General features: G+C 38.6%; 2 protein-coding genes across 2 annotated transcripts in view; one reads left to right on the plus strand and one right to left on the minus strand.

The window, feature by feature from the left end:
- hecw1b (HECT, C2 and WW domain containing E3 ubiquitin protein ligase 1b) overlaps positions 1–23808 on the plus strand; it is a 295654-nt gene that overhangs the window by 170103 nt on the left and 101743 nt on the right. The gene's annotated exons all lie outside the window — the stretch shown is intronic.
- Positions 1805–19546, minus strand: pter (phosphotriesterase related). Its single transcript, XM_049476608.1, has 5 exons — positions 19431–19546; positions 16142–16602; positions 7794–8059; positions 5018–5158; positions 1805–3752 (listed from the first exon to the last, which is right to left on the minus strand). Exons 2-5 carry the CDS (start codon positions 16571–16573, stop codon positions 3542–3544), a joined length of 1050 nt encoding a protein of 349 aa, XP_049332565.1. The 5' UTR covers positions 16574–16602; positions 19431–19546; the 3' UTR covers positions 1805–3541.

Genomic DNA, 23808 nt, shown 5'->3' on the forward strand with positions numbered 1-23808 from the left:
AACATGATGTGTTTGATGTTTGCCTTAAGAGACATCACACGTCCTGCGATGTGACTATTGCGCATGCGCACATCGCCATGACGATGCTGAAATGATATATCGTGCAGCCCTCGTCACAACAAACCTACCAAGACATGGCCATGGTCCACCCAAACGGACAAATTGAGCAATAGGCGAACTGATATCAGAGAAGCAGCCAAATGAGGCCCAGGGTCACTAATTTTAGCATGAGATGCCTCTACTAAGTATAGATATCGAGGGGCTGAGTACTTTTACACGTCACACTTTTCAGATTTTAATTTATGTATCATTTTCATTCCACTTTCATTCCACAACGATGAGCTACTTCGTAAATCTTAATAAAACACATATAGGTTTGTGGTTGTATGGTGACAAGATGTGGGAAAAAAGTTCAAGGGGTATGAATACTTTTGCAAGGCACTGTATATTCAAAGCTCTGATACTGAACAGGGAGAAACGGCACATCTTTAGATTTATTCCTGCTGTCCCGTTTCCGTGCATCGCGTTGTCATGAGAACCCATAAACTCAGACAACCCTCACATAACACAGGAACCGTTCCAACAAACCGGTGCTATTCAAAACACCACACACCATGCTGCCTCAGAGAGAGTGTGTGTGTGTGTGTGTGTGTGTGTGTGTGAGATGGCTCACTCTGATGGCTCACAAAGTTCTTTTTTAACCTTGTGCTGTTATGCTCACCGAGAGCCAGTGACAGCACCATTCGTTTGGATGGGAAACCACTCAGAGAGCCACCTGCTCTACAGACGACGTGTTAGCTGGATACAGACGCTTTAAAGAAATCAGAACTTCATTAGTAGACAAAAAAAAATAAATAAATAAGAGATCACTTAAAAATGATGTGTTTTTTCGATTTTACCAAATCGAAAACCTCTGGAATATAATCAAGAAAAAGATGGATGATCACAAGCCATCAAACCACCAAACTGAACTGCTTGAATTTTTGCAGCAGGAGTAAAGCAGCATAAAGTTATCCAAAAGCAGTGTGTAAGACTGGTTACAGGAGAACATGATGCCAAGATGCATGGATTAAAAACCAGGGTTATTCCACCAAATATTGATTTCTGAACTCTGAAAACTTTATGAATATGAACTGGTTTTCTTTGCATTATTTGAGGTCTGAAAGCTCTGCATCTTTTTTGTTATTTCAGCCATTTCTCATTTTCTGCAAATAAATGCTCTAAATAATTTTTTATTTGGAATTTGGAAGAAATATTGTCCTCAGTTTATATAACAAAACAACTTAATTTATTCCAGAGCTGTATGTAAATACAAGGTAACAAGACTGTGATGTAACAGTTTTGGGGGTTATGGAATATTGGAGTTGACTCTCTATGTACAGGAATTGGACAACGAAACTGAAACACCTGTCATTTTAGTGTGGGAGGTTTCATGGCTAAATTGGAGCAGCCTGGTGTTCAATCTTCATTAATTGCACATTATTGCACCAGTAAGAGCCAAGAAGAACCAAGAAGAACCAACCACATCCAACAGGATTAACTGTGGACGCTGTAAGAGGAAGCTGTCTGAAAGGGATGTTCGGGTGCTAACCCGGATTGTATCCAACAAACATAAAACCACGGCTGATCAAATCACGCAGAATTCAATGTGCACCGCAACTCTCCTGTTTCCACCAGAACTGTCCATCACCACAATCAATTACTGTGCTCTAAAACCAGGTGTCTCAGTTTCATTGTCCAACCCCTGTACAGTCCCTTTAATATGCAGCTTTATTAAATACATAAATAAAGACAGGAAACTCACTTTGCTTTGCAAAAAGATGAGCATTGTTTATTTTTCTGTTGCAGTTAGTGTGCATAGTTAGTCACAGTGCAATCAAAAGCGTATTGTTACGCAGTTTTAATTAGGCTTTTGTCCTTGTTTGGAAGAATAACGATTACAGCTTGTTAATGACAAAACATTGCTTTGAATATTGATAAAGAATGTCCTCATTATTATTATTAGAGGTCCGAATAAAGGAAGATGATTATCAGAAGGCATTTGTGTGAAATCTAAGGGTGTCTCATTCATCAAATCAGTAAGTTCCATATTTGACTGGAAAGTTTTGGATTTATTGAACTGAGCTGCTGCTAATTAATCAAGCCGAGCTTTTCCCTAAGAAATTACAATTAAACATAATAAATCATAATAAAAAAGTCCAAAACTGTAATTTCCACAGTATTGCCAAAGTGAAATCATTGTTTTAGACTGTACTTCTTTTGTACACTTTATATTTTATTCATAGCGTATTTTTTAGTTGATTAAATCCAAGATCTCTTCACACTTGAGGATCAGGAGCAGCAGTTAAAGCTGTGTCATAAATGACAAGACATAAAAATAAAGCAAAATTTACCTTTCTATTCTTTTTTTGGCATAGAAATGTCCGTAGTTTCACAGCTCTAGAGTGGAGTGACTGTCTAACTGCCTGTTTGGCAAGAAACTTAAAAGGACAGCCTTTGAGGTTTGAATCCAGTCATTAAAACAAACACAAATCTCCCTGGTCTAGAGGCCACAGCTCATACAGAGGGAGGTTTATAGAAAAAAATATTTTATAGAAACCAATATTTAGTATATATTTCAGTTTCAGACGCAGATCATTTACTGATGTTTTCTGAGGGGTAACATTAAATCAAATTCAAATGTGCTTATTACTTTAAATAGTACTGTATTTTTGGTTTTTGTCTGTTATTCATTTTAACTTAATTTTCTTCTCTTTTTCGTTTGATTTATCGTGCTTCTTTGCTTTGAATGATTTATTTAAAACTGTAATTTGATCTTTTTATAGTAATTACTCTTAATGCTAGCTTGCTTGTTTTCCTCTGCTGTTTTTGGCTAATATATATATATATATATATATATATATATATATATATATATATATATATATATATATTATAGAATTTCAATCCCTGTCTATTGTAAATGCTCAGCTACACTAAAAGTCAGGGTTACCATTAATTAGACAATAAATCTTTTCATCCATCCATCTATCCACCTATCTATCTATTCATCCATCCATCCACATATCAATTTATCCATCCATCTCTTTGTTTTCATCTATCTATCTATCTATCTGTCTGTCTGTCTGTCTGTCTGTATATTCATCCACCCATCCATCTATTCATCCATCCATTTATCTATCTATTCATCTATCCACCTAGTTATCATCTATCTATTCATCCATCCATCCATACATTTAACCATTTATCCATCCATCCATCTATCTATTTGTCCATCCATCTATCAATTTATCCCTCCATCTCTCCACCCATCCATCTCTCCACCCATCCATCTCTCCACCCATCCATCCATCAATAAAATATTGAAATATTAGCACCAATCAGAAATCTTCAATATTGGTTTTGCTACACAGACAGACACGTCACATAACTAATATAATAAGCAGCTGATTGTCATTAAAGCACTTTAGGAAACAGTTGTGATTGGCTGGTGGTCGGTCTGCTACTCTGTGATTGGTTGAGGTCAGATCTGTGTGAGGATCTATTTGAAGGCTAGGAAAGCTTTGGGGTTGTGTATGAGGATCTTGTCCACCTGGGTTTGGGTGATACCCCGGGTGAGCATTTTGGGCACGATGTTGTTCAGGATGTGGGAGTAGCCGTGGCCTCCGTATTTGGTCAGGCGGTTCTTGGTGTGGATGTCATGAGCGATAAGCAGCTTGTCCTCGTAGCCTTCTTTAATCAGGAACGCCAAGCTGGAGGAGGAGGAGGAGCACAAAACCACTTTTTAAAGGTGGGCAGTTACATGATACCTGATATTTATCACAATATTTGAGTCATTATCAGAATTCTGTTTATAAATTCACTGAGTAAATCTATTTTTTCTATTTGTCTCTAGCATATAGTTATTTTTTTAAATAAAATTTTATATAGGCCGTTTTTGATGAATATTCATGAGCGTAGGAAGTGACTGCTGCAACTTGACTGCAAACTTCACCTAATCTGAGAGTCACAAACACTGAAAATCAGGTCTTTACGAGCAGATTCTCAAATTGTTCTTTAAACAAGTAAACTATGGAGGACCGAGTAGAAGTAAGAGTACAAGTATAAATAAATAAATAAATGTTTGAATAAATATATTAATAAATGCACATATAAATGAATAAATATGTAAATAAATAAATACATGCATAAATAATTATATAGGCAAATAGATAAATTAATAATTAAAATTCTTATTTATATATTTATTTATTTATTCCTTTATATGTGCATTTATTTATTTCAACATTTATGTATTTATTCATTCATGTATTTTAACATTTATGTATTTATTCATTCATGTATTTTAACATTCCTACATTTATTTATTGACTTATTTTCACATTTCCACATACCTATTAATTTGTTCATTTACCTATACAATTCTTTATACGTGTATATATTTTTTAAATATATTTATTTATTTATTCATTTATTTATATGTGCGATTATTTATATATGTATTTATTTATTTCTAAATTTACTGCGTTTATTAATTTATTTATATATTTATTTATTTCTAAATTTACTGCATTTATTTATTTATACTTATGTCATTTTTGGTCCTCCATAGTAAACATGCCTGCTTTCATTTCACTTATATGTTTGTTTATGTGTTTTCCTTCCTTTCCTTACATTTCGAGGTGAAGAGGAACTGATCTCTTCAGTGGAATGTTTTTTTTTCTGTTGTTTTTGGACATACTTATGAAATATTTATTGCACAATCAGCTCTAAAAATAGGACTTTATTTGCTCCAATCTGTTATGATTATTAAATTAAGGGCCTAAATTGTATTAAATAATACAATCTAGACACAAGCTTTCTAACACCAGTCTAAACCTGTCAAATTCTGATTTTAGATATTTAAAATGTACTAAAAAAAATAGACATTCTAATATGTGAACTAATTCTAATAATCTTATAATAATCTTTTAATTACTATGTATATTAAAGCTGCAGTGTGATTCTGGGTACTCACGTCTGAATCCTCTGGCTGTCGCTCGGCATGTCTACCTTCAGATTAAAGGGGTAGTTCAGCATTTCTGTACCAAACAGGTCGTACTCCAGGTAGCTTCCCAGCTTAGCAAACTCCAGCAGCTCAGCAGGGTCATAAATAGTCCTTCAAATAATCATATATTGGAAAGGAAATGTGTGTTATATGTGAAATGTGTGTCTGTGTGGACAGACGGCACTGAACAATCAAAATCATAAAACAAACTAGTGCTGGACGATATGGCCAAAATTTATATCACGATATATTCCTTAAATTTCGGTCGATACGATATAATTTCGATATCGATAAATACTTTGAAGGCCTCAGAAAAAGAATCCCTGCAATCTCTGCAGCTTGCACTGCAAATTTAAATTATTATTTAACTGTGTATTTGCACTTTTTGTATCAATCTATCTAATGGAAATCTGTACCTACTACTGTATGAAAATGTTTTTTAAGTCTTTGAAACCTCCTTTCACAAAAACTTTAATACTTTAGAAATAAAAGTAGTCAAAATAAATCAATGCTCAATTTTATTTGCATATAGCAAAATAATAACATGACATCCCTGTCAAACATAAGCCTATATAACTATTACAAATAAAAATAACTTTAAATGACAACAGAGGCAGAGCTTCTTATTCATTGTAAACAAATTTAACAGATTAAAACAAAAGTGTTTTAACTAGGATATATAATACAAGAAGCCTTTATATACATAAAAGCAACAAGATTTTCCCGTCAAATAAACAAACCTATAGGATTTTTCAACTATAAATAACTTAGTGACAACATAATCTATTAAAGTGCTTCAGCCAGAATACAAGAGGTATTCAACATGATATCCACGTCAAATAAACAAACCTAAAGGATTCATAAACTTTAAATAACTTAGTTTCAACATAATCTATTAAAGTGCTTCAGTCAGTATAAGGAAAATATTGTATGTAGTGAAGATGCTTGAGGTGGTGGAACAGATTAGATGTATTAACGTTACGCTGCTTGTCGGCTCCACTCACCGGCACAATTTGCAGCAAAGCGGATGGGCGAGCGGACGCGCGAATGGGCGAGCGAAACAGCGGCTGACCGAACCGAGTCTACCCTAGCCTTGGATCCGCTCGTCCCGGCTCCGTTTCGAGACATTTTAGATGCGTAGCGGAGCGGACCTGAACCTAACCTAGCCTAGCCTAGCCATTTTAACCTAGCCTAGCCTATCTGGCTACGTGCCTGTGTGATTGCGTCATCACGCACTGAGGTAGCACAGCTATGGGGGCTGAATGTGTTTGGCTCTGCGGCGAGCTGACGCCAGTAAAAAACGCCTGTCCGTGACAGATTCTGTACATAATACATATCGATATACCACAAAAGTGATATCACCGTTATTGAAACATTTCTTATCGCGATAAATACCGATATCGAATTATTGTCCAGGCCTAAAACAAACCTTACATTTCTTATTGAGAAAGGTCAAAGGGTAATGGCAAAATCTTCCTTAAATCTTCCTTAAAAAAAGAATACATTATATTACATTAAATTTACAGCATTTAGCTGACAATCTTATCTAGCCCGACCTACAAGGTTATTTCTATTACAGAGGTGGGTCAGTGTAGTCTTAGGACTCTTATTGGTGTAACACAGCATTCATTCATCCAAGACAGGAATTGAACTTCAGCAAATCAAGCCGAGCAGAGGAGAATCAGCGCACTAGAGAGAAAAGCTCAGCTCGAAGTGGAGATCTACACAAGTGCAGTTGCTGGAACTAGGAGAAAAATCATGTTTTTTTTTTGTGCATTATTGATTTAAATGCTACAAATGGTTTATGAGGTTTTTAAAATCATTTTAAGGTTATTTAAAATATGAATTGAATTAAATAATTAAATAAAACAATCTACATACAAGCTCTCTAACACAGGTCTAAATCTGTAAAAATAATGGTGTTTCATGATTTACTTATATAGTTTTAGATATTTTAACTGTACTCAAAACAGGAATAGTAGGTCTAGTAGCAGACATAATGCATTCTAATACTGTATTTTTCGCACTATAAGGCTCACTTAAAATCATTTAATTACCAGTCAGACTGTAAGGAGCAGTACAGCGTTATACATGAGTTTCAGTTTAGTTCTCCAACACAGACACTGAAGCAGCATTAGCATTAGCATTAGCCGCTAACCGCGCTAAGTGCTAACTATTTCCACGTTAAAGGCGAGTATTATCAGCTCATAGCCTGCTGCTAACTCCGGATAACACTGCTGGAGAAGCATTAGCATTAGCCGCTAACCGCACCCAGTCTTATTGGAAATCTGGAAATCTTAGCTTACTGTAAATAAACTGAAGCGTTTTAATCACCCAAATAAAAGTTTTTTTTCAGGAGAGAAATCTGTGTAGATTAACAGCCATTGCTCATTTGACTTTAAAAGACTTTAAAAGGTTTTTTTAAAGAATTACAGTTTTGTTTACTTAACTTAGCTTTACTAATAAGAAGGGAAACATGGCTACATCCTCGTTTACTGAATCCAGTGCGCTTTATTGTGCAAAAAAATGCAGCATTAATAAATCTTCCGATAGTGTTTTTTCTCCGAATTATTTTCAGATTTCTGAAACGTATTATATAAAAGTGTATATTAAACCATAGTCAAAAAACATAATCAGCAACAAATAAGCCAATCTTCCCAATATTCCCACTTAGCTGCTTTTTTTTGTTTCATGATAACGGTACACATACATTATAGTGTGTCATCTATAGTGTGCAGTTCCTCACCTGTCTAAATGACACATGGTGGTTTTGGAGACGTCTCCTCCCGCCTCCTGCAGGATACGGATCAGCTCTTTGGGGGCGGCGTTGTTCCGGCCTGGGTGGATGAGGACTGGACAGCCCAGCTGCTTCTGGGCGTGTGCAGCAGCCTGGAGGACCTTTTTCTCGCTGTCTGTGATTGGCCAGCTGGTGCCGATCTCTCCAATCACGCCACAGCGAATGTCGGTGCCATCCGCCCCGTGCAGCACCTCGCTCACAATGACGTCAGCGAGCTGGGAAGAAACATAAAAACACATAAATTGTAATTTGTATATATGTATATATATATATATAGGTATTTTGTAAATGTATATGTAGGCCTGTCAAGATAAAACTGATTTGTGTTGGAGGAAAGCGCAGCGACTTGATTCTGATACATCAGCTCGCAGACGCAACCTTGTGCTGATCCACATCACCCTAGGAGTGATAAGTGGAAAAAGCCCCATCTACTGTACCCACCCAGAGAGAGCAAGGCCAATTGTGCTCTCTCAGGGCTCTGGCAGCTGATGGCAAGCTGCATGACCGGGATTTTAACTAGCAATCTTCTTAATAATTTTGGCAACCTTTAGACCAATAAATACCACTGAAATAATGATAATAGAATAGAATAGAATAACAAAGCAATTATACCCTTTTAAAGACAACAGCATTTTAATAAATCACAATTTGGGAAAAAATATACTTATAGTTATTATTATCTATCAATATTTAATGAAGCATTGGTCTAGTATTGCATAACTGGCTAAAATAGTGTTCACTATAATATATGTGAACAAACATATAATACATACAAATAAACACAATATAGACAATATCACCATTATCATACTGTCAGGTCTGGTGCTAAAAGCACTGCTGTCTCTCCCACATTCAGCGCTGCAGACGATCTCCAGTCTCCCAACTACACTTCCCAGAACACACCACACTCTGACATCACGCACTCACCTGTTCACCTGCCACCACCCGGAAGCCCTGAATATTGATTACCCACACTATAAAAACCCCCTTCACTTACACTCTGTGCCGAGTAATCGATTGGTTAGCCCTCATTACAAAGCATATTCTTGTTATCTATGTTTTTGATCTCCTGGTTTTGACTCTCTGGTTTGTTATTCTCGATTCTGATTTTTGCCTTCTCCCTATTGTTGGAACTCTGTGTATTACCTGGACTGTTACTGTTTCTGATTGTTTGGATTATCCTCTCTTGTTTGCCTTCCCGTGCATGAACTTTGGACTGTCCCTCACTCTGGTTAGTGCTTTTCCTCTCTGGCTGTTGTTTGCTCCCGCTGACCTTATATTTCAGTCTGACTACCCTGTTGTTATTATTGATATCTGCTCTATTTAATAAAATATTCTTTATACTGCATCTGCGCTTGTCTGAGTATATCTGATCATTACAGATTACTCGGCCGCTGATTATGGATCAGATAGCGGATGCAGATCAAATTCGGTCTGGTTTAGCTAACCAGGGCAAGCTGCTCGGTCAACACCAAAAAACACTCGCTGGTGTGACCCAAGCTGTGGACGAGCTCGCTCGCCAGCAGGCTAACCAACAGCAGCAGCTCTCAGAAATTCTGGAACACCTTCAGGGTCTTACGAACCCCTCACCCCCTGTTACAGCATCACCTGCCATACCCCCAGCTGCTTCTACAGGGTCTGGGTTCTCGGTTAGCAAACCAGAGATGTTTAACGGAGATCCTGAGAAATGCAGTGGTTTTTTGTTGCAGTGCTCCGTTTTTTTCAGCAATACACCCCCAACAACCGATAAAGCTAAAATCGGGTTCATAGTATCTCGTTTATCTGGTAAAGCTCTTGAATGGGCCACAGCTGTTTGCGACACTTTATCTGATTCAAGCTACGATAATTTTTTGCAAACGTTTCGTTGTGTGTTTGATCACACCAAGTATGGTCAGTCCTGCGGGGAGTCTATATTGTGGAGGTTCGGGTCACATGAAGGCTACCTGTGGGCTTCTATCCCGGTCATCGCAAACCTCATCACCGGGACAGCGCGTGGAGAATGCTCCACGCGCTAATGTGGTACGTAACAATCCTGAACATTTTAAATCCAAATGTTTCTCGCTCAGTGTTACTGTTACCTGTCCAACCAGTGTACTCTCTGTCTCAGCACTTATAGATTCTGGAGCCGAGGGCAACTTTATCAGCGCGGACCTGGTTAGAGAGAGAGGCATCCCCACCAGAAGTCTGCATCATCCCATCTGTATCCGCGCTGTTGATGGGAACACCGTGCGCTCCAGACCCATTACGCAGCAGACTGTGCCTCTCACAATCCAGACCAGCGCGCTCCACTTCGAAGAGCTACCTCTGTTCGTCCTTCCGAGAACTGAACACCAGCTCATTCTTGGTCTTCCATGGCTTAGGACTCATGACCCTGTCATATCATGGTCCCAAGGGGATATTAAGTCCTGGTCTCCGTACTGTCATTCGCACTGCTTAGTGTTAGAAAAAGTAGCTGTTCAGTCCACCTCGGTAGAGAGCCCCGATGCTCAGGTTACTCCTGACATTCCTCCTGAATATGCAGATTTTTCAGAAGTCTTTAGTAAAATAAACGCAACTAAATTACCCTCACACCGCCCGTACGATTGTTCCATTGACTTGAAAGAAGGCGCCACGTTGCTTAAGGTTCGCGTTTACCCGCTTACCCAAGACGAGAAGAAAGCTATGGAAGAGTACATTAACGAAGCGCTAGAACAGGGGTTCATTCGCCCGTCTAAATTGCCGGTTGGGTCGGGTTTCTTTTTTGTTAATAAGAAGGGTGGGGGCCTCAGGCCTTGTATTGATTATCGGGGTCTCAACGAAATCACGCAGAAATACACGTATCCCCTACCACTGGTCCCAGTAGCTCTCGAACAACTTAGAGAAGCCAAAGTGTTCACTAAATTGGATCTCCGCAGCGCATATAACCTGGTCCGTATTAGAGAAGGCGACGAATGGAAAACTGCCTTTACCACCACCAATGGTCATTACGAATACCTTGTGATGAGTTACGGCCTCGCTAACGCTCCGTCCGTTTTTCAATCCTTTATGGACGATGTATTCCGGGACATGTTGGGTAAATACGTAATCGTATTTATAGACGACATTTTGGTGTACTCACCAGATTTAAATACCCACATTGCCCACGTCCGTTCTGTCCTCCAACGCCTGTCAGAGCATCATCTTTATGCTAAAGCAGAGAAATGCGAATTTCACCAACAGCGTATCGCATTCCTCGGCTACATTATAAGTGCAAACGGCGCCCTCATGGACGATAATAAGGCCGAAGCCGTAACTAATTGGCCCGTCCCTCATACTATTAAGGATCTTCAGCGTTTCCTTGGTTTTGCAAATTTTTATAGGCGATTTATTCGCAATTTCAGTAGTGTTGCTGCACCTCTTACTACCCTAACCAAAAAAAGCTACTAAAATCCTGAGATGGTCCCCCGAAGCCCAACACGCGTTTGATAAACTTAAAGCGGCTTTTGTATCGGCACCTACACTTAAGCATCCTAACCCGGGCCTCCCTTTCGTAGTCGAGGTCGACGCCTCAGAAACCGGGGTTGGGGCCATACTCTCCCAGCGCAGTGGTACACCTCCTAAACTTTTCCCCATAGCTTTCTTCTCGAGTAAGCTGTCGGCCGCCGAACACAACTATGGTATAGGAGACAGGGAATTACTGGCAGTGAAAATGGCATTAGAAGAATGGCGTCACTGGCTGGAAGGGGCTAAACACCCCTTTGTCGTACTCACAGACCATAAAAATCTCGAATACCTCAGAACCGCCAAACGTTTGAACTCCCGTCAGGCTCGCTGGTCGTTATTCTTTTCGAGATTTCAGTTTTCCATCTCTTTTCGCCCCGGCCACTGCAACACCAAAGCTGACGCGCTCTCCCGGGTTTTCAGCACCTCGGACAGCGTAACTCAGTCCGCTGAAGCGGAGCGCATACTTCCACCATCAGTGGAGATCGCTGTTATTCGCTGGGAGTTGGATGATCAGATTATGGAATTTAATGCTGGTCATCCATCTTCGGAGGACTGTCCTCCAGACAAAACGTTCGTTCCGTCAAAATTCAGAGACAGACTTATCACGTGGGCTCACTCTTCGTTATCTTCTGGACATCCTGGTGTTACTCGCACGCTGCAGTTAATCTCCTCTCTGTATTGGTGGGACACTATGAGAGCTGATGTGCATGCTTTCGTTACTTCGTGCTTTATTTGTGCACAGTGTAAAACCCCAAAAACCCTTCCAGCCGGTAAGCTCATGCCTTTGCCAGTACCTGAGTGACCCTGGTCGCATTTAGCCGTGGATTTTGTCACGGATCTTCCCGTGTCTGAGGGCTATACCACAATTCTTACTGTTGTAGACAGGTTTTCTCGGGGGGTTAAGTTTATTCCCTTTACTGCTTTACCTACTGCGTTTCAAACTGCTCAGGCTATTTACACTCATGTGTTTCGTCATTTTGGTGTTCCGGAGGATTTTTTGTCTGATAGAGGACCCCAGTTCACGTCTAGAGTTTGGAGGGCCTTTTTTGAACACCTTGGTGTTCATGTTAGTCTGACTTCTGGTTTTCATCCGATGAGCAATGGGCAATGTGAAAGGGTAAATCAAGAATTGGGAAAGTTTCTGCGTATATACTGTTTTAAATACCCTACAGACTGGTCTCATTATCTCGTTTGGGCTGAAATTGCACAAAATTCACTTATTAACTCCACCTCTGGTCTCACTCCCTTTCAGTGTGTTCTGGGATACCAACCCCCATTGGCACCGTGGACAGTGGTGTCCTCTGATGTGCCAGCTGTGGATGACTGGATGAATCGCAGCGAGCGTGTGTGGGAGGAGACTCACCGGCAGGTCTCAGAGGTTTTGCAGCGATACAAGGAGCAGTCTGACAAGCACCGAGGCGATACCCCCCACTTTCAACCTGGTGACCGAGTGTGGCTCTCGACCCGGGATTTTAGGTTTGAGGGGTGCTGCAGGAAGCTCCTGCCCAAGTACATTGGCGCCTTTCGAATACTGTCTCAAATTAATGAAGTGTCATACCGGGTGGAGCTCCCTGCACAGTATAAAGTCAATAATTCTTTCCATGTTTCTCTCCTCAAGCCTATGGTCCCGGGCCCGCTCGCTGAGGGGGCTCCTTGTGACGTACCACCCGCGGCAGTGGAGGGGGAGGATTTGTCCACATACGCGGTTCGTGAGGTGCTGGATTCTCGCCGGAGAGGTGGCGTATTGCAGTACCTCATTGATTGGGAGGGTTACGGTCCGGAGGAGCGTAGCTGGGTTGCTGCTGGGAACGTGCTGGATCCTGCTCTTCTCGCTGATTTCCACGCTCGCTACCCCGGCAAGCCGGCACCCCGACCTCGGGGCCGTCCCAGACGCTCCCAGTCCTCCACAGCACCCGTCCGCCAGGTCTCCCGCTCACGCAGCCCTCGCCGGTACGGCACTTCCACCGCTCCTGCCGCGGCTCCCGCTTGTACTCCCTGTCCGTCGGGTGGGCGTCGCCGAGGTCGCCCCCGCGTCCCTCCCGCTCCGGCTCCATCAGGCGGGGGTACTGTCAGGTCTGGTGCTAAAAGCACTGCTGTCTCTCCCACATTCAGCGCTGCACTCTGACATCACGCACTCACCTGTTCACCTGCCACCACCCAGAAGCCCTGAATATTGATTACCCACACTATAAAAACCCCCTTCACTTACACTCTGTGCCGAGTAATCGATTGGTTAGCCCTCATTACAAAGCATATTCTTGTTATCTATATTTTTGATCTCCTGGTTTTGACTCTCTGGTTTGTTATTCTCGATTCTGATTTTTGCCTTCTCCCTATTGTTGGAACTCTGTGTATTACCTGGACTATTACCGTTTCTGATTGTTTGGATTATCCTCTCTTGTTTGCCTTCCCGTGCATGAACTTTGGACTGTCCCTCACTCTGGTTAGTGCTTTTCCTCTCTGGCTGTTGTTTGCTCCCGCTGACCTTATATTTCAGTCTGACTACCCTGTTGTTATTATTGATATCTGCTCTATTTAATAAAATATTCTTTATACTGCATCTGCGCTTGTCTGCGTATATCTGATCATTACACATACGTACGATAAGTCGTGACAGGCCTAATAATATGTAATATTATTATTTAGTTATTAAATTATATCACCTGTCTTGTATTTTACAAATGTACTAGTATTCATAGAAACTACTATGGATCTAGTTCCGGTACACTGCAATGCCAAAAGTCAGCTTGGGAACACCTATGCTTGTATACTGTAGGTTGTGAGGTACTATCATGTGTGAGTGAGGTTAGCGTGCTCATGGCAAAGTCTATTCCATGGGGTCACGTGTGTTACGGAACACCCACAGTGGACACAGTAGTGCAGTGGGTGGTAATGATGGTGACCGGCGACATCTGGCTGAAATTGTCCATGCGAACAGTTGAACAAGCAAATCTGGCAGAAATCAAATCACTTCATCCATACTCAATACAAGAGACCCCCTATTCATATCCCCTACACAGGTCAGAGCAGCGTTCTTTAGCCTTCATGGGACATGCCAAGCCAAAAATCATGGGACACAAAAGCATGTCAGTGTATGTGTAATCATAAGTTGTAATATGATGAGGAACTGAAGTGGAAACATCATAAACAGACCATAAATAATAAATACAAATTAATTCCTCTTTCTACTGTATCGTTTACAGCTTGTTTTTCACAGCCTTCCCAGGAACAGGGTCCAGTATCAACATAAACAGACATTTTTACACTGGAAACTGGAAGTGCTGATTCGAGCAATCCTTGAATAAAAAATAAAAATCTTGATGAATCAGCATCAATTTGTTTCACAAAATAAGCTTTTTTTTAACAGGAACTTATAACAAGTCCCATGACCTTTGGCATATCCTTTGGAAGCTAAAGAAAAAAAAAAACTTTTGGGGTCTCCTGCACAGAATGTGTGTCACTGAGGGCCTGTTAAAAAGGACAGTTTTAACCAGAAGCCGCAGGTTACCATCAATACCACTCACTGCACTGTCCACTGAGGGTGGTAACATTAGCTTTCTGAAACGTATTCCCTGTAGGGGTGTGCCATATCATATCGTTTGCAATAATATCGCCAACATTTTTTGAACATCGTGAACGATATTATACCCTGAAATATGGTGCCATATCACCCACACCTAATTACCACCTCAGGGTACTATTTTATTACTGTTTTTAGTAAATGAAAAAATCACACTTTTCTCATTTTCCCATTATATATCTACTAGAGACAGATTATATCTGTCCAGTATCATTTATTTTACTTTAATCCTGGATATATTGAGATTATGTACATTTATTATTATTATTAGTATCATGATATTCTGGATCATTGATGTGTTGGTGCATGTGTTGGTGCATGTGTTGGTGCATGTGTTGGTGCATGTGTTGGTGCATGTGTTGGTGCATGTGTTGGTGCATGTGTTGGTGCATGTGTTGGTGCATCTGTTGGTGCATCTGTTGGTGCATGTGTTGGTGCATGTGTTGGTGCATGTGTTGGTGCATGTGTTGGTGCATGTGTTGGTGCATGTGTTGGTGCATGTGTTGGTGCATGTGTTGGTGCATGTATTGACAAATCTGATAAAATTCTTGTATTTTTTTAGATCTGAGTTTGATATCTCAGTTGTGCATTATCATATCATATGCAATAATAATATTTAATTTTCATTTTGTTGCAGTAGTGTATTCTTAAACTTTTTTTTTGCCATATCGCCAAGAGTATTGTTATCGCGAAAATATCATGAAATATCGTGATATCATTTTAGAGCCATATCGCCCACCCCTAGCATGTTACTGTGTTTCTGAGATACTCTTTACAATACTTCACAGCATCTGTGTTTCTGAATAGGATAAAATACTCCTAAATAAACAAATATATATTATATCTATATCTATTTAATATATCTATTATATATATATATATATATATATATATATATATATATATATATATATATATATATATATATATACACATACTACTTTACAGCATCTGTGTTTCTGAATAGGATAAAATACTCCTAAATAAGCAAATATATATTATATCTCATTTTTTTTTTTATTATTCTCTTCAGTAACAGAGAATTGTCTTGAGAAATATCAAGTATCTCAGAATCACAGTAATGTGATTAGGGGTGGGCGATATGGCCCTAAAATTATATCACGATATTTCATTGTATTTTCGCGATAAAGATATTATTATTATTATTATTATTAAATTCTATTATTGCTTATGATATATATATATATATATATATATATATATATATATATATATATATAGTGTGTATATATACCTTCTCCACCGTCATGTTCCTCGTCTCGGCCGAGTGTGTAACGTCCACGTAGTACCCCGCCCCCGCCACGATGTGGACCCCCGTATCCTTGGAGAGCTGGCGCAGCGCGGGCAGGTTCCGGGTGATGCCCGTGGTGGTGTTCTCCACTATGGTTCCTCCTCCAGCCTTCTTAAAGCTCAGCAGCTCCTCCTTCACCGCCTCGTTCTCCTGGGCCAGCAGCAGGTTCTCCCGGTGGCTGTAGGGGTTCTGCTGGAGCCAGTGCATGTTCTTCATCTCGAAGGGAGCCGTGGCCATGGCCTCGTCGCCCGCGGGTGGGGGGAAGAAGCAACACTCATAGGACATGCTCAGGTGCTCGTGAGTCAGGGTGCGACCAAGCTGGTCCGGTTCCACCAGACCCAGAACCGTCTGGACTTTACCGCTCAGAGTGGACATGACTGTGAGGATTAGAACTGGAGATAAAACTGGAAATAAAAAAAGCCACACAATTAACTAATTCATTTTAAATTGTCATAATTGTATTGCTTTAAAACCTTTGAAACTAAAAATAAAGCAGTCAGACATGTGTAACATCTTTAATCCATCAAAATCAGAATTATATCATATATGTCGATATTAAGAAACAAACTGCAATATAAATTCCATCATGAGAAGTTGGAGTTGGAGCCAGATTCCTAGTTCTTGCAGAATTTTTTAGACGCATAGATTAATAATAATACAGCGGTTTATTTATTATTACGTTTTATTTTATTTATTCTAATGTGTTATATTTTCATTCTTATGTTCTTAATTATATTATTCATTTTATCATTTCGTATCATTCTTAACATTTTACTTTACTTTTACTATTATCTTTTTATTTATTTTATATTTTATAAATTTCTTACTTTTTATGTGTTTTATTTGTTTTTTTACGGTATTTTAGAATTTTCTGTTTTACATATATATTTTACTTGTATATATTAAAAATCTTTTATTTATTTATTACTTTTTTACTATTTTATTCCTTATTATTTCTAATGTATTATTAAATGGTTTCAATCCCTTTGATGCCTGTAAATGCTCAGCAACATTTTAAATGAGGGTCACCCTCAATGTTTTTCCAGAGTGAACATAAAGGTTGATTGATTGATTTACTAATTATTTACTTTTTTCTTTTAGCCATTTTTGTAAAATCTCATAAACGTAAGACTCTGCATAAGTTAATCAGACCCCTGATCGGTCAGTTGTAACACGACAACACCCCTCTTGATAGAATAAAAAGTCACCAATTAAAGTGAGGTTTGAACTTTGAGCTGAGAGCTGAGCAAAGGCCTGAGTCATCTTCTCCACATATTCATTCAGCTATAAAACATATACAGGAGATCCATACCTGGCAACATATACTGAAAAAATACATGATAATGAACTAATAATGCAGGCCAAGAGGCAAAATAAAAGCACAGGCCTTCAGATATTCATTTAGATATGGATATACAGATGTATGAAGCAATATATACTGATAACATACATCATAACTTATGCAGTAATGTAGTTATAAATGTACCTATGTATGTACTAACAAATGCACTAATGCAAGTTCTAATAAATGTACTAATGTACGGACTAATAAATGCAATGATGTATCTTGTAATAAATGTATTAACAAATGCATTAATGTATGTTTTAATGTATGTACTAATAAATGCACAAAAAATGTACGAATAAATGCACTAATGTGTCGACAAATAAGTGTACTAATAAAGGCACTAACAAATGCATGCAACTAATACATGCAATAATGTTTGGACTAATAAGTGTACTACTAAAGGCACTAACAAATGCACTAGCACATGCACTAACAAATGCACTAATACATGCACCAACACATGCACCAACACATGCACTAACGTATGGACTAATAAATGTACTAATAAAGGCACTAACACATGCACTACTGTATGCACAAATAAATGCACTAATAAATGTACTAATAAAGGCACTAACACATGCACTACTGTATGCACAAATAAATGCACTAAAATGTACTAATAAAGGCACTAACATATGCACTACTGTATGCACTAATAAATGTACTAATAAATCCATTAACAAATGCACAAACAAATGCACTAATGTATGGACAAATAAGTGTACTAATAAAGGCACTAATCTAAAGTATGTAGTAGGGGTGGGCAATATGGCTCTAAAATAATTTCTAATGCAGGGACGTACTAATAAATGTATTTACAAATGCATTAACAAATGCACTAATATGCACTAATAAATGAATCAATGTATGTACTAATAAATGCACTAATGTATGTACTAATAAATGCACTAATGTATGCACTTATAAATGCACTAATGTATGTACTAATAAGTGTACAAATACATGCAATAATCTATGTACTAAAGTATGCATTAATAACTGTACTAATGTATGGTTTAAAGTATGTAGTAATAAATGCACTAATGTATGCACTTATGAATTCACTAATGTATGCACTATTAAATGCACTAATGTATGCACTAATAAGTGTACAAATAACTGCACTATTTTATGTAATAAAGCATGCACTAATAAATGTACTAATGTATGGATTAAAGTATGTAGTAATAAATGCACTAATGTATGCACTAATAAATGCATTAATGTATGTACTAATAAGTGTACAAATACATGAACTAATGCATGTAATAAAGTATGCACTAATAAATGTACTAATGTATGGATTAAAGTATGTAGTAATAAATGCACTAATAAACAAACGAATAATTGTACTAATATTGCACTAGTAATACAAACTAAGAAGCAGAATAAAAGCACAAGTATTCAGTTATTAATTTAGATATGGATATACAGATCTATGAGGCAACATATACTTATAAAATACATGAAAATGCAATAATGTACTAATAAATGTAGCTACTATTAAAGCAGGCAAGGAACAGAAAGCAAAACAAACTAAAAAATCTGAATAAAAGACTTGTGTTTAAATTATAAACACTGTATGTATTTATGGCAGGTTTCCCCCTTTATAAAGATAATATTTACTATTACCCGTCATCTTTGTAGCGCTGTGTAACAGTGAACAAAGATATAACTTACAGAGTTAGCTAGGTATAAATAAAGTTATATAAAATAAAATAGTAAACTATTAGCAGCTCTACAGGTCATTAATAACACGGAGCTGCAGAGACACGGGATATATTAACTCAGTATTTACTGCAGAGTGTGAATAAAGCCTGCGCTGTGTTTATAAGTGAGTTATATTAAGTATAAATCAGTATAAAGAGGTAAATATAAGACCTGTATGATGTGAAGCTGCTCGCTGTTCCTCTGCAGATCTGCCCTACGTTCTCCAGCTACACTCCACACAAAGCAACAGGTCCCGGGATTTCAACACCGTAATATCGCGAGATTACGTCCGTTTACTCAATAAAAGTCCCCCCTTTATTCTGAAAAAAAATAAAATAAAATAAAATAAAAGACCTCTTCCGTTTCTGAATCAGTTTCTCTGATTTTGCTATTTATAGATAAATATTTGAGAAAAATTAACATTGTTGTTTTATTCTATAAACTACAGACAACATTTCTCACAAATTCCAAATAAAAATATTTTTGTGATCATCCATCTTCCTCTTGATTATATTCCAGAGGTTTTCAATTTGGTAAAATCAAAGAAACTTATCATTTTTAAGTGGTTTCTTATTTTTACAGAGTTGTATGGAACAGCTTCAGTTAACTCAGCAAGAGTTAATTACTTGAATTTCTTGTCTCTTAATAAAGTGTTTGAGAGCATCAGTTAAAGTAAAGTAGTGAAGAGGCAGAGTTACAGGTATACAGTGAATAGTGAATATTTAAATAATGTTCTAATTCATAGTATGGCAAGAACTACTCAACTAAGTAAAGAAAAAAATGACTTTAAGAAAAAATGTCAGTCAGTCAGTCAATCCAAAATGAAAAATTCCCAGGAAAGGAAGAGCAAGAGTTCCCTCTGTTGTAGAGGATAAGTTCATCAAAGTTACCAGCCTCAGAAACCACAAGTTAACAGTTCCCCAGATAAGAGCATCTAAATTTTTCATGTATGTTGGTGTTAAGGGGTTAAAGGAGTATGGGATTCTGTATATGGTAAAAACGTTTAATAAAAAGACTTTTTATTTAACCATTATTAGTATAGATTTTTTGTTTTGTGATAATACACTTCACAAGTTAAAAATAAAATAAATAAATAAAATAATTAATACAAAATAAATAATTACACAGACAAAAACATACACACACATACAAAGAATAATATCGTTTTGATGTCTTTGCAATATTTGAGAAATCATTTATGGAAAGGAAATAGATACATTTTAAGAGAAAATAAGAATCTTTTTAATAAGAGTCTTTTTAATCAAAATCATATAAGTAAATATATATGATGACAAGAATAATATAAACATACACTTTTAAGAAATGTATATTATTATTCTTATTATTCTTATTATTATAATTAGTAATACTAATAATAACAATAATAATAATAATAAAACCAGGATCTTTCACAATGATCTTCTTACCATTAATATTGCATTGATTATTGTGCTACATTTATATAGATGTAAAATGGTTTATGTTTCTGTGCGTCTCTTTGCGTTTTTTATTGGACTAAATGAGCTGCAAGTTGTAAAAGTTTGAGAATGTTTCTATAAAAACAGATTTATTGTCACGTCTTTACCCTGTTTTCTGTCTGTTCTCATGTCTGTGTGTTATCCCAACGTGACCCGGCTCCTCTGCATTTCTTCCCTAGTGATTTTCCACTCACCTGTGTTCATTTGTAGCTCCGCCCCTCATTATTCAGTCCCCAGGTGTTACCTGTTCCCTTTCCCGCCTTGTGTGTGTGTTTAAGCTCCTTTGTCTTTAGTGTTAGTTGTCGGTTCTTGTGCATTTTTACGTCTGTCACGGCTGCGTTTCTGTTCTGTTTGTATTCAGTTTTTACTTCAAGTTCCTGTTTGGTTTATTGTTTGTTTGTTTTCTATTCTTTAATAAATATTACTTGCATGTGCATATGCTGTTCTCCTCCGTCCTTCCACACAGCGTTACATTTATACCAAAAATAGACAATATTTATAAGACAGAAGCTGAAGCTATTTGATAACTGCAAACAGCAACATAAACTGTAGGCGGCTCATAAAGAAAGAATGACAGATAAAAACACACAGACAGACAGACAGTCGTTTTTGGTGGAAGGTGTGCTCTCTCTACATTAGCTAATTAATCTGTAAAATCGCTGCTCTATGCCTGAGACTGTGATGTAATGAGCAGTGACAGGTCTCAGGGAGTCATCTGGCCAGGGATGTGATTCCATGTGATTCCTTCCATGTTGAAAATTAGCAGGAGACAGAGCTGGAATGAGCTTATTCATTAGCGACAGGCTGCAGATTGAGCCAGGCAGCTTCAGCTCTCTCCCTGTTTGACACAAAATAAGCCCACACACATATTTAGCGCTGATAAAAGAGTCTGTCAGCTTCTCTCATCCTCCATTCTTCATCTCTGGTGTTCCAGGAAGACTGACCTCCATTTGACTTTGCGTTTTTATTCCTAGCATTGTGTTTGTCAGGTTTAAAATAACCCAAAATTCAGACATCCCACCTCTCCGACAAGTACCGGGAGTGTTTCACATAGTGATTACAGCTAATGAGACAGAGCAAGTGACAGACGTTGAAAGAGTGTGACATAGAGAGCATCCTGATTGGTCTCTCTGATAGCTGACCAATCAGTGTCAAGGTCTTTAAATATGTCTTTTTAATAAAAATCACGTTACATTAAACACAACACTAAATGAACCACTTCTGACACCAATCTTTAATAAAGCCATTTTTTAAATATATAATTAATTTCTTTATTTTCTCCCCATTTTCTCCCAATTTGGCTATGCAATTGTCCCACCCCTTTGTGCGTCCCCATCACGAGCACACGCCTCCTCCGACATGTGACGTGTGAAGTCAGTCATCCCTTTTTTAGAGCTGCTGCTAATGAATCGTTGCCTGAGCAGCTAACGCGCTCGGAGGAAAGCACAGCGTCTAGGTTCCAATACATCTGCTCACAGATGCCTCGTGCCCCCTGTGATGGGGGGCGAGCGCCATCTACCCACCTGGAGGGAGCAGGGCCAATTGTGCTCCCTCTGAGCGCCGGCAGCTGATACTAAAGCCAGATTTAAGTAATTATACGGTGTTTAAGGATCAATGCTGTATTGAAAAAAGCAATATTGTCTTATTTTATGATATTTTAACTTATTCAAAAAGCAGTTCAGACTAAAACACACCTTATAACTTTAGGGGAATTGGGAAGAAGTGATGGATGCACAAATCAGGAACCCTATCTTTCAAGATTAGGTAAAAAGCAAAAAATAAAGGCTTAAAGTATTTTATTTCCTCAGCAGCAAAAGCCCATCAGCACAGTGTTTCAGCAGATGTTCATTAGAGCTGAGAGAGGAATGGCGGTTTGTTGTTTTTGGCTCATGTTATGGTTTGGTGCCTCGGAATTCACATTAGCAGCGAGTCCTCAGGATGTGAATGGAATACAGATATGGTGCAGCAGACCTGAGCGAAGTGGCATGAAGCTCTGATAAAGTAGAGCGACTGTGGATTGGCTCAGACTGGCTTTAATTAAAATTGTTTGATATATTATACCTCTTTTTACACAAGTTAGAGAAGGTCTATGGTCTATACTGTACAAAACATGTTCATGAAGTTCTGCATGAAGCCCAAAATCACTCTTACATAAAGATTAGGCTCTTACCAGCTCTATTCTTGCAGTTCCAGTTCCTTTCATAATGAGCCATTTGAGGGCTCTCATACTCTGACACTCCAGTGCTGCTGACCACAGTCTCAGATGTACCGTCAGTCAACCTCACATAGTCTGGTCTGCAGGTGAGATCCAGGACACCAGGTGAGGATCCACATGCAACTTCAACAGCTTGTCTCTGAGAAGTGGGGGCTGGGTGATATTAAAGCACTACAGTTAGCATACTCCCCATGTCCAGATGAGAATAGGTTCGGTGGAGCTGGTAGATGATGGCATCCCCAACACCAATCTTCTCCCGATAGGCAAACTGGAGAGGGTTCAAGGAGAAGCAGTGGTTCCATGGTCTTCATAATGTGGGAGGTCAAAGCTACATGCCTGAAGTTGTTGAGCTCACTGAGATGAGGTTTCTTGGGAACAGGGAACAGGCATGAAGTTTTCCACAGAGTAGGAACCCTCCCCAGCTGCGGGATTACGTAGAAGATGTTCGACAAGGGTAACCCCAGGTCAAAGAAGTGTCTGAAGAGCGCTGAAAATGTTGCAACGCTTCGTGACTCCAAATGGTAGAAACATCATGGAACCTGACACTCCGTCCATCAAGCCGAGCTGTTAGCAGCCCACCGCTCATTGTACTCCTTCAAATAATGGACCACTCAGAATCTCAGCTAGAGGAAGTCACGCCAAGTTTAGCTAACTGCTGGACGGTTTAGTCAAACAGGAGGTCCTTCTCTTTCTTAGTCTGAGCAATTCAGTCAATTTCAAGCTCGTTTCCAAACGCTTCTGCAGATGTGAGGAACCAACGTCCTCCATGGCCTCCATGATGCTAGAAAGTAACCAATGTAAGTAGGGGTGTCAGGGGTGTTCATAGCACATCCAATAGAAGCTTCTCACATGTTTT

This window comes from Astyanax mexicanus, chromosome 4 (genome assembly GCF_023375975.1).
Source record: "Astyanax mexicanus isolate ESR-SI-001 chromosome 4, AstMex3_surface, whole genome shotgun sequence".
In the NCBI taxonomy this organism is placed as follows: Eukaryota; Metazoa; Chordata; class Actinopteri; order Characiformes; family Acestrorhamphidae; genus Astyanax; species Astyanax mexicanus.

Coding starts and splice junctions, on each gene's coding strand:
- pter (XM_049476608.1), bottom strand. CDS start 16,573: ATGTCCACTCTGAGCGGTAAAGTCCAGACGGTTCTGGGTCTGGTGGAA. Junction 8,060..16,141: donor GGAACATGACGGTGGAGAAG/GTATATATACAC, acceptor GTTTCTTCCCAG/CTCGCTGACGTCATTGTGAG. Junction 5,159..7,793: donor ACCATGTGTCATTTAGACAG/GTGAGGAACTGC, acceptor GATTATTTGAAG/GACTATTTATGACCCTGCTG.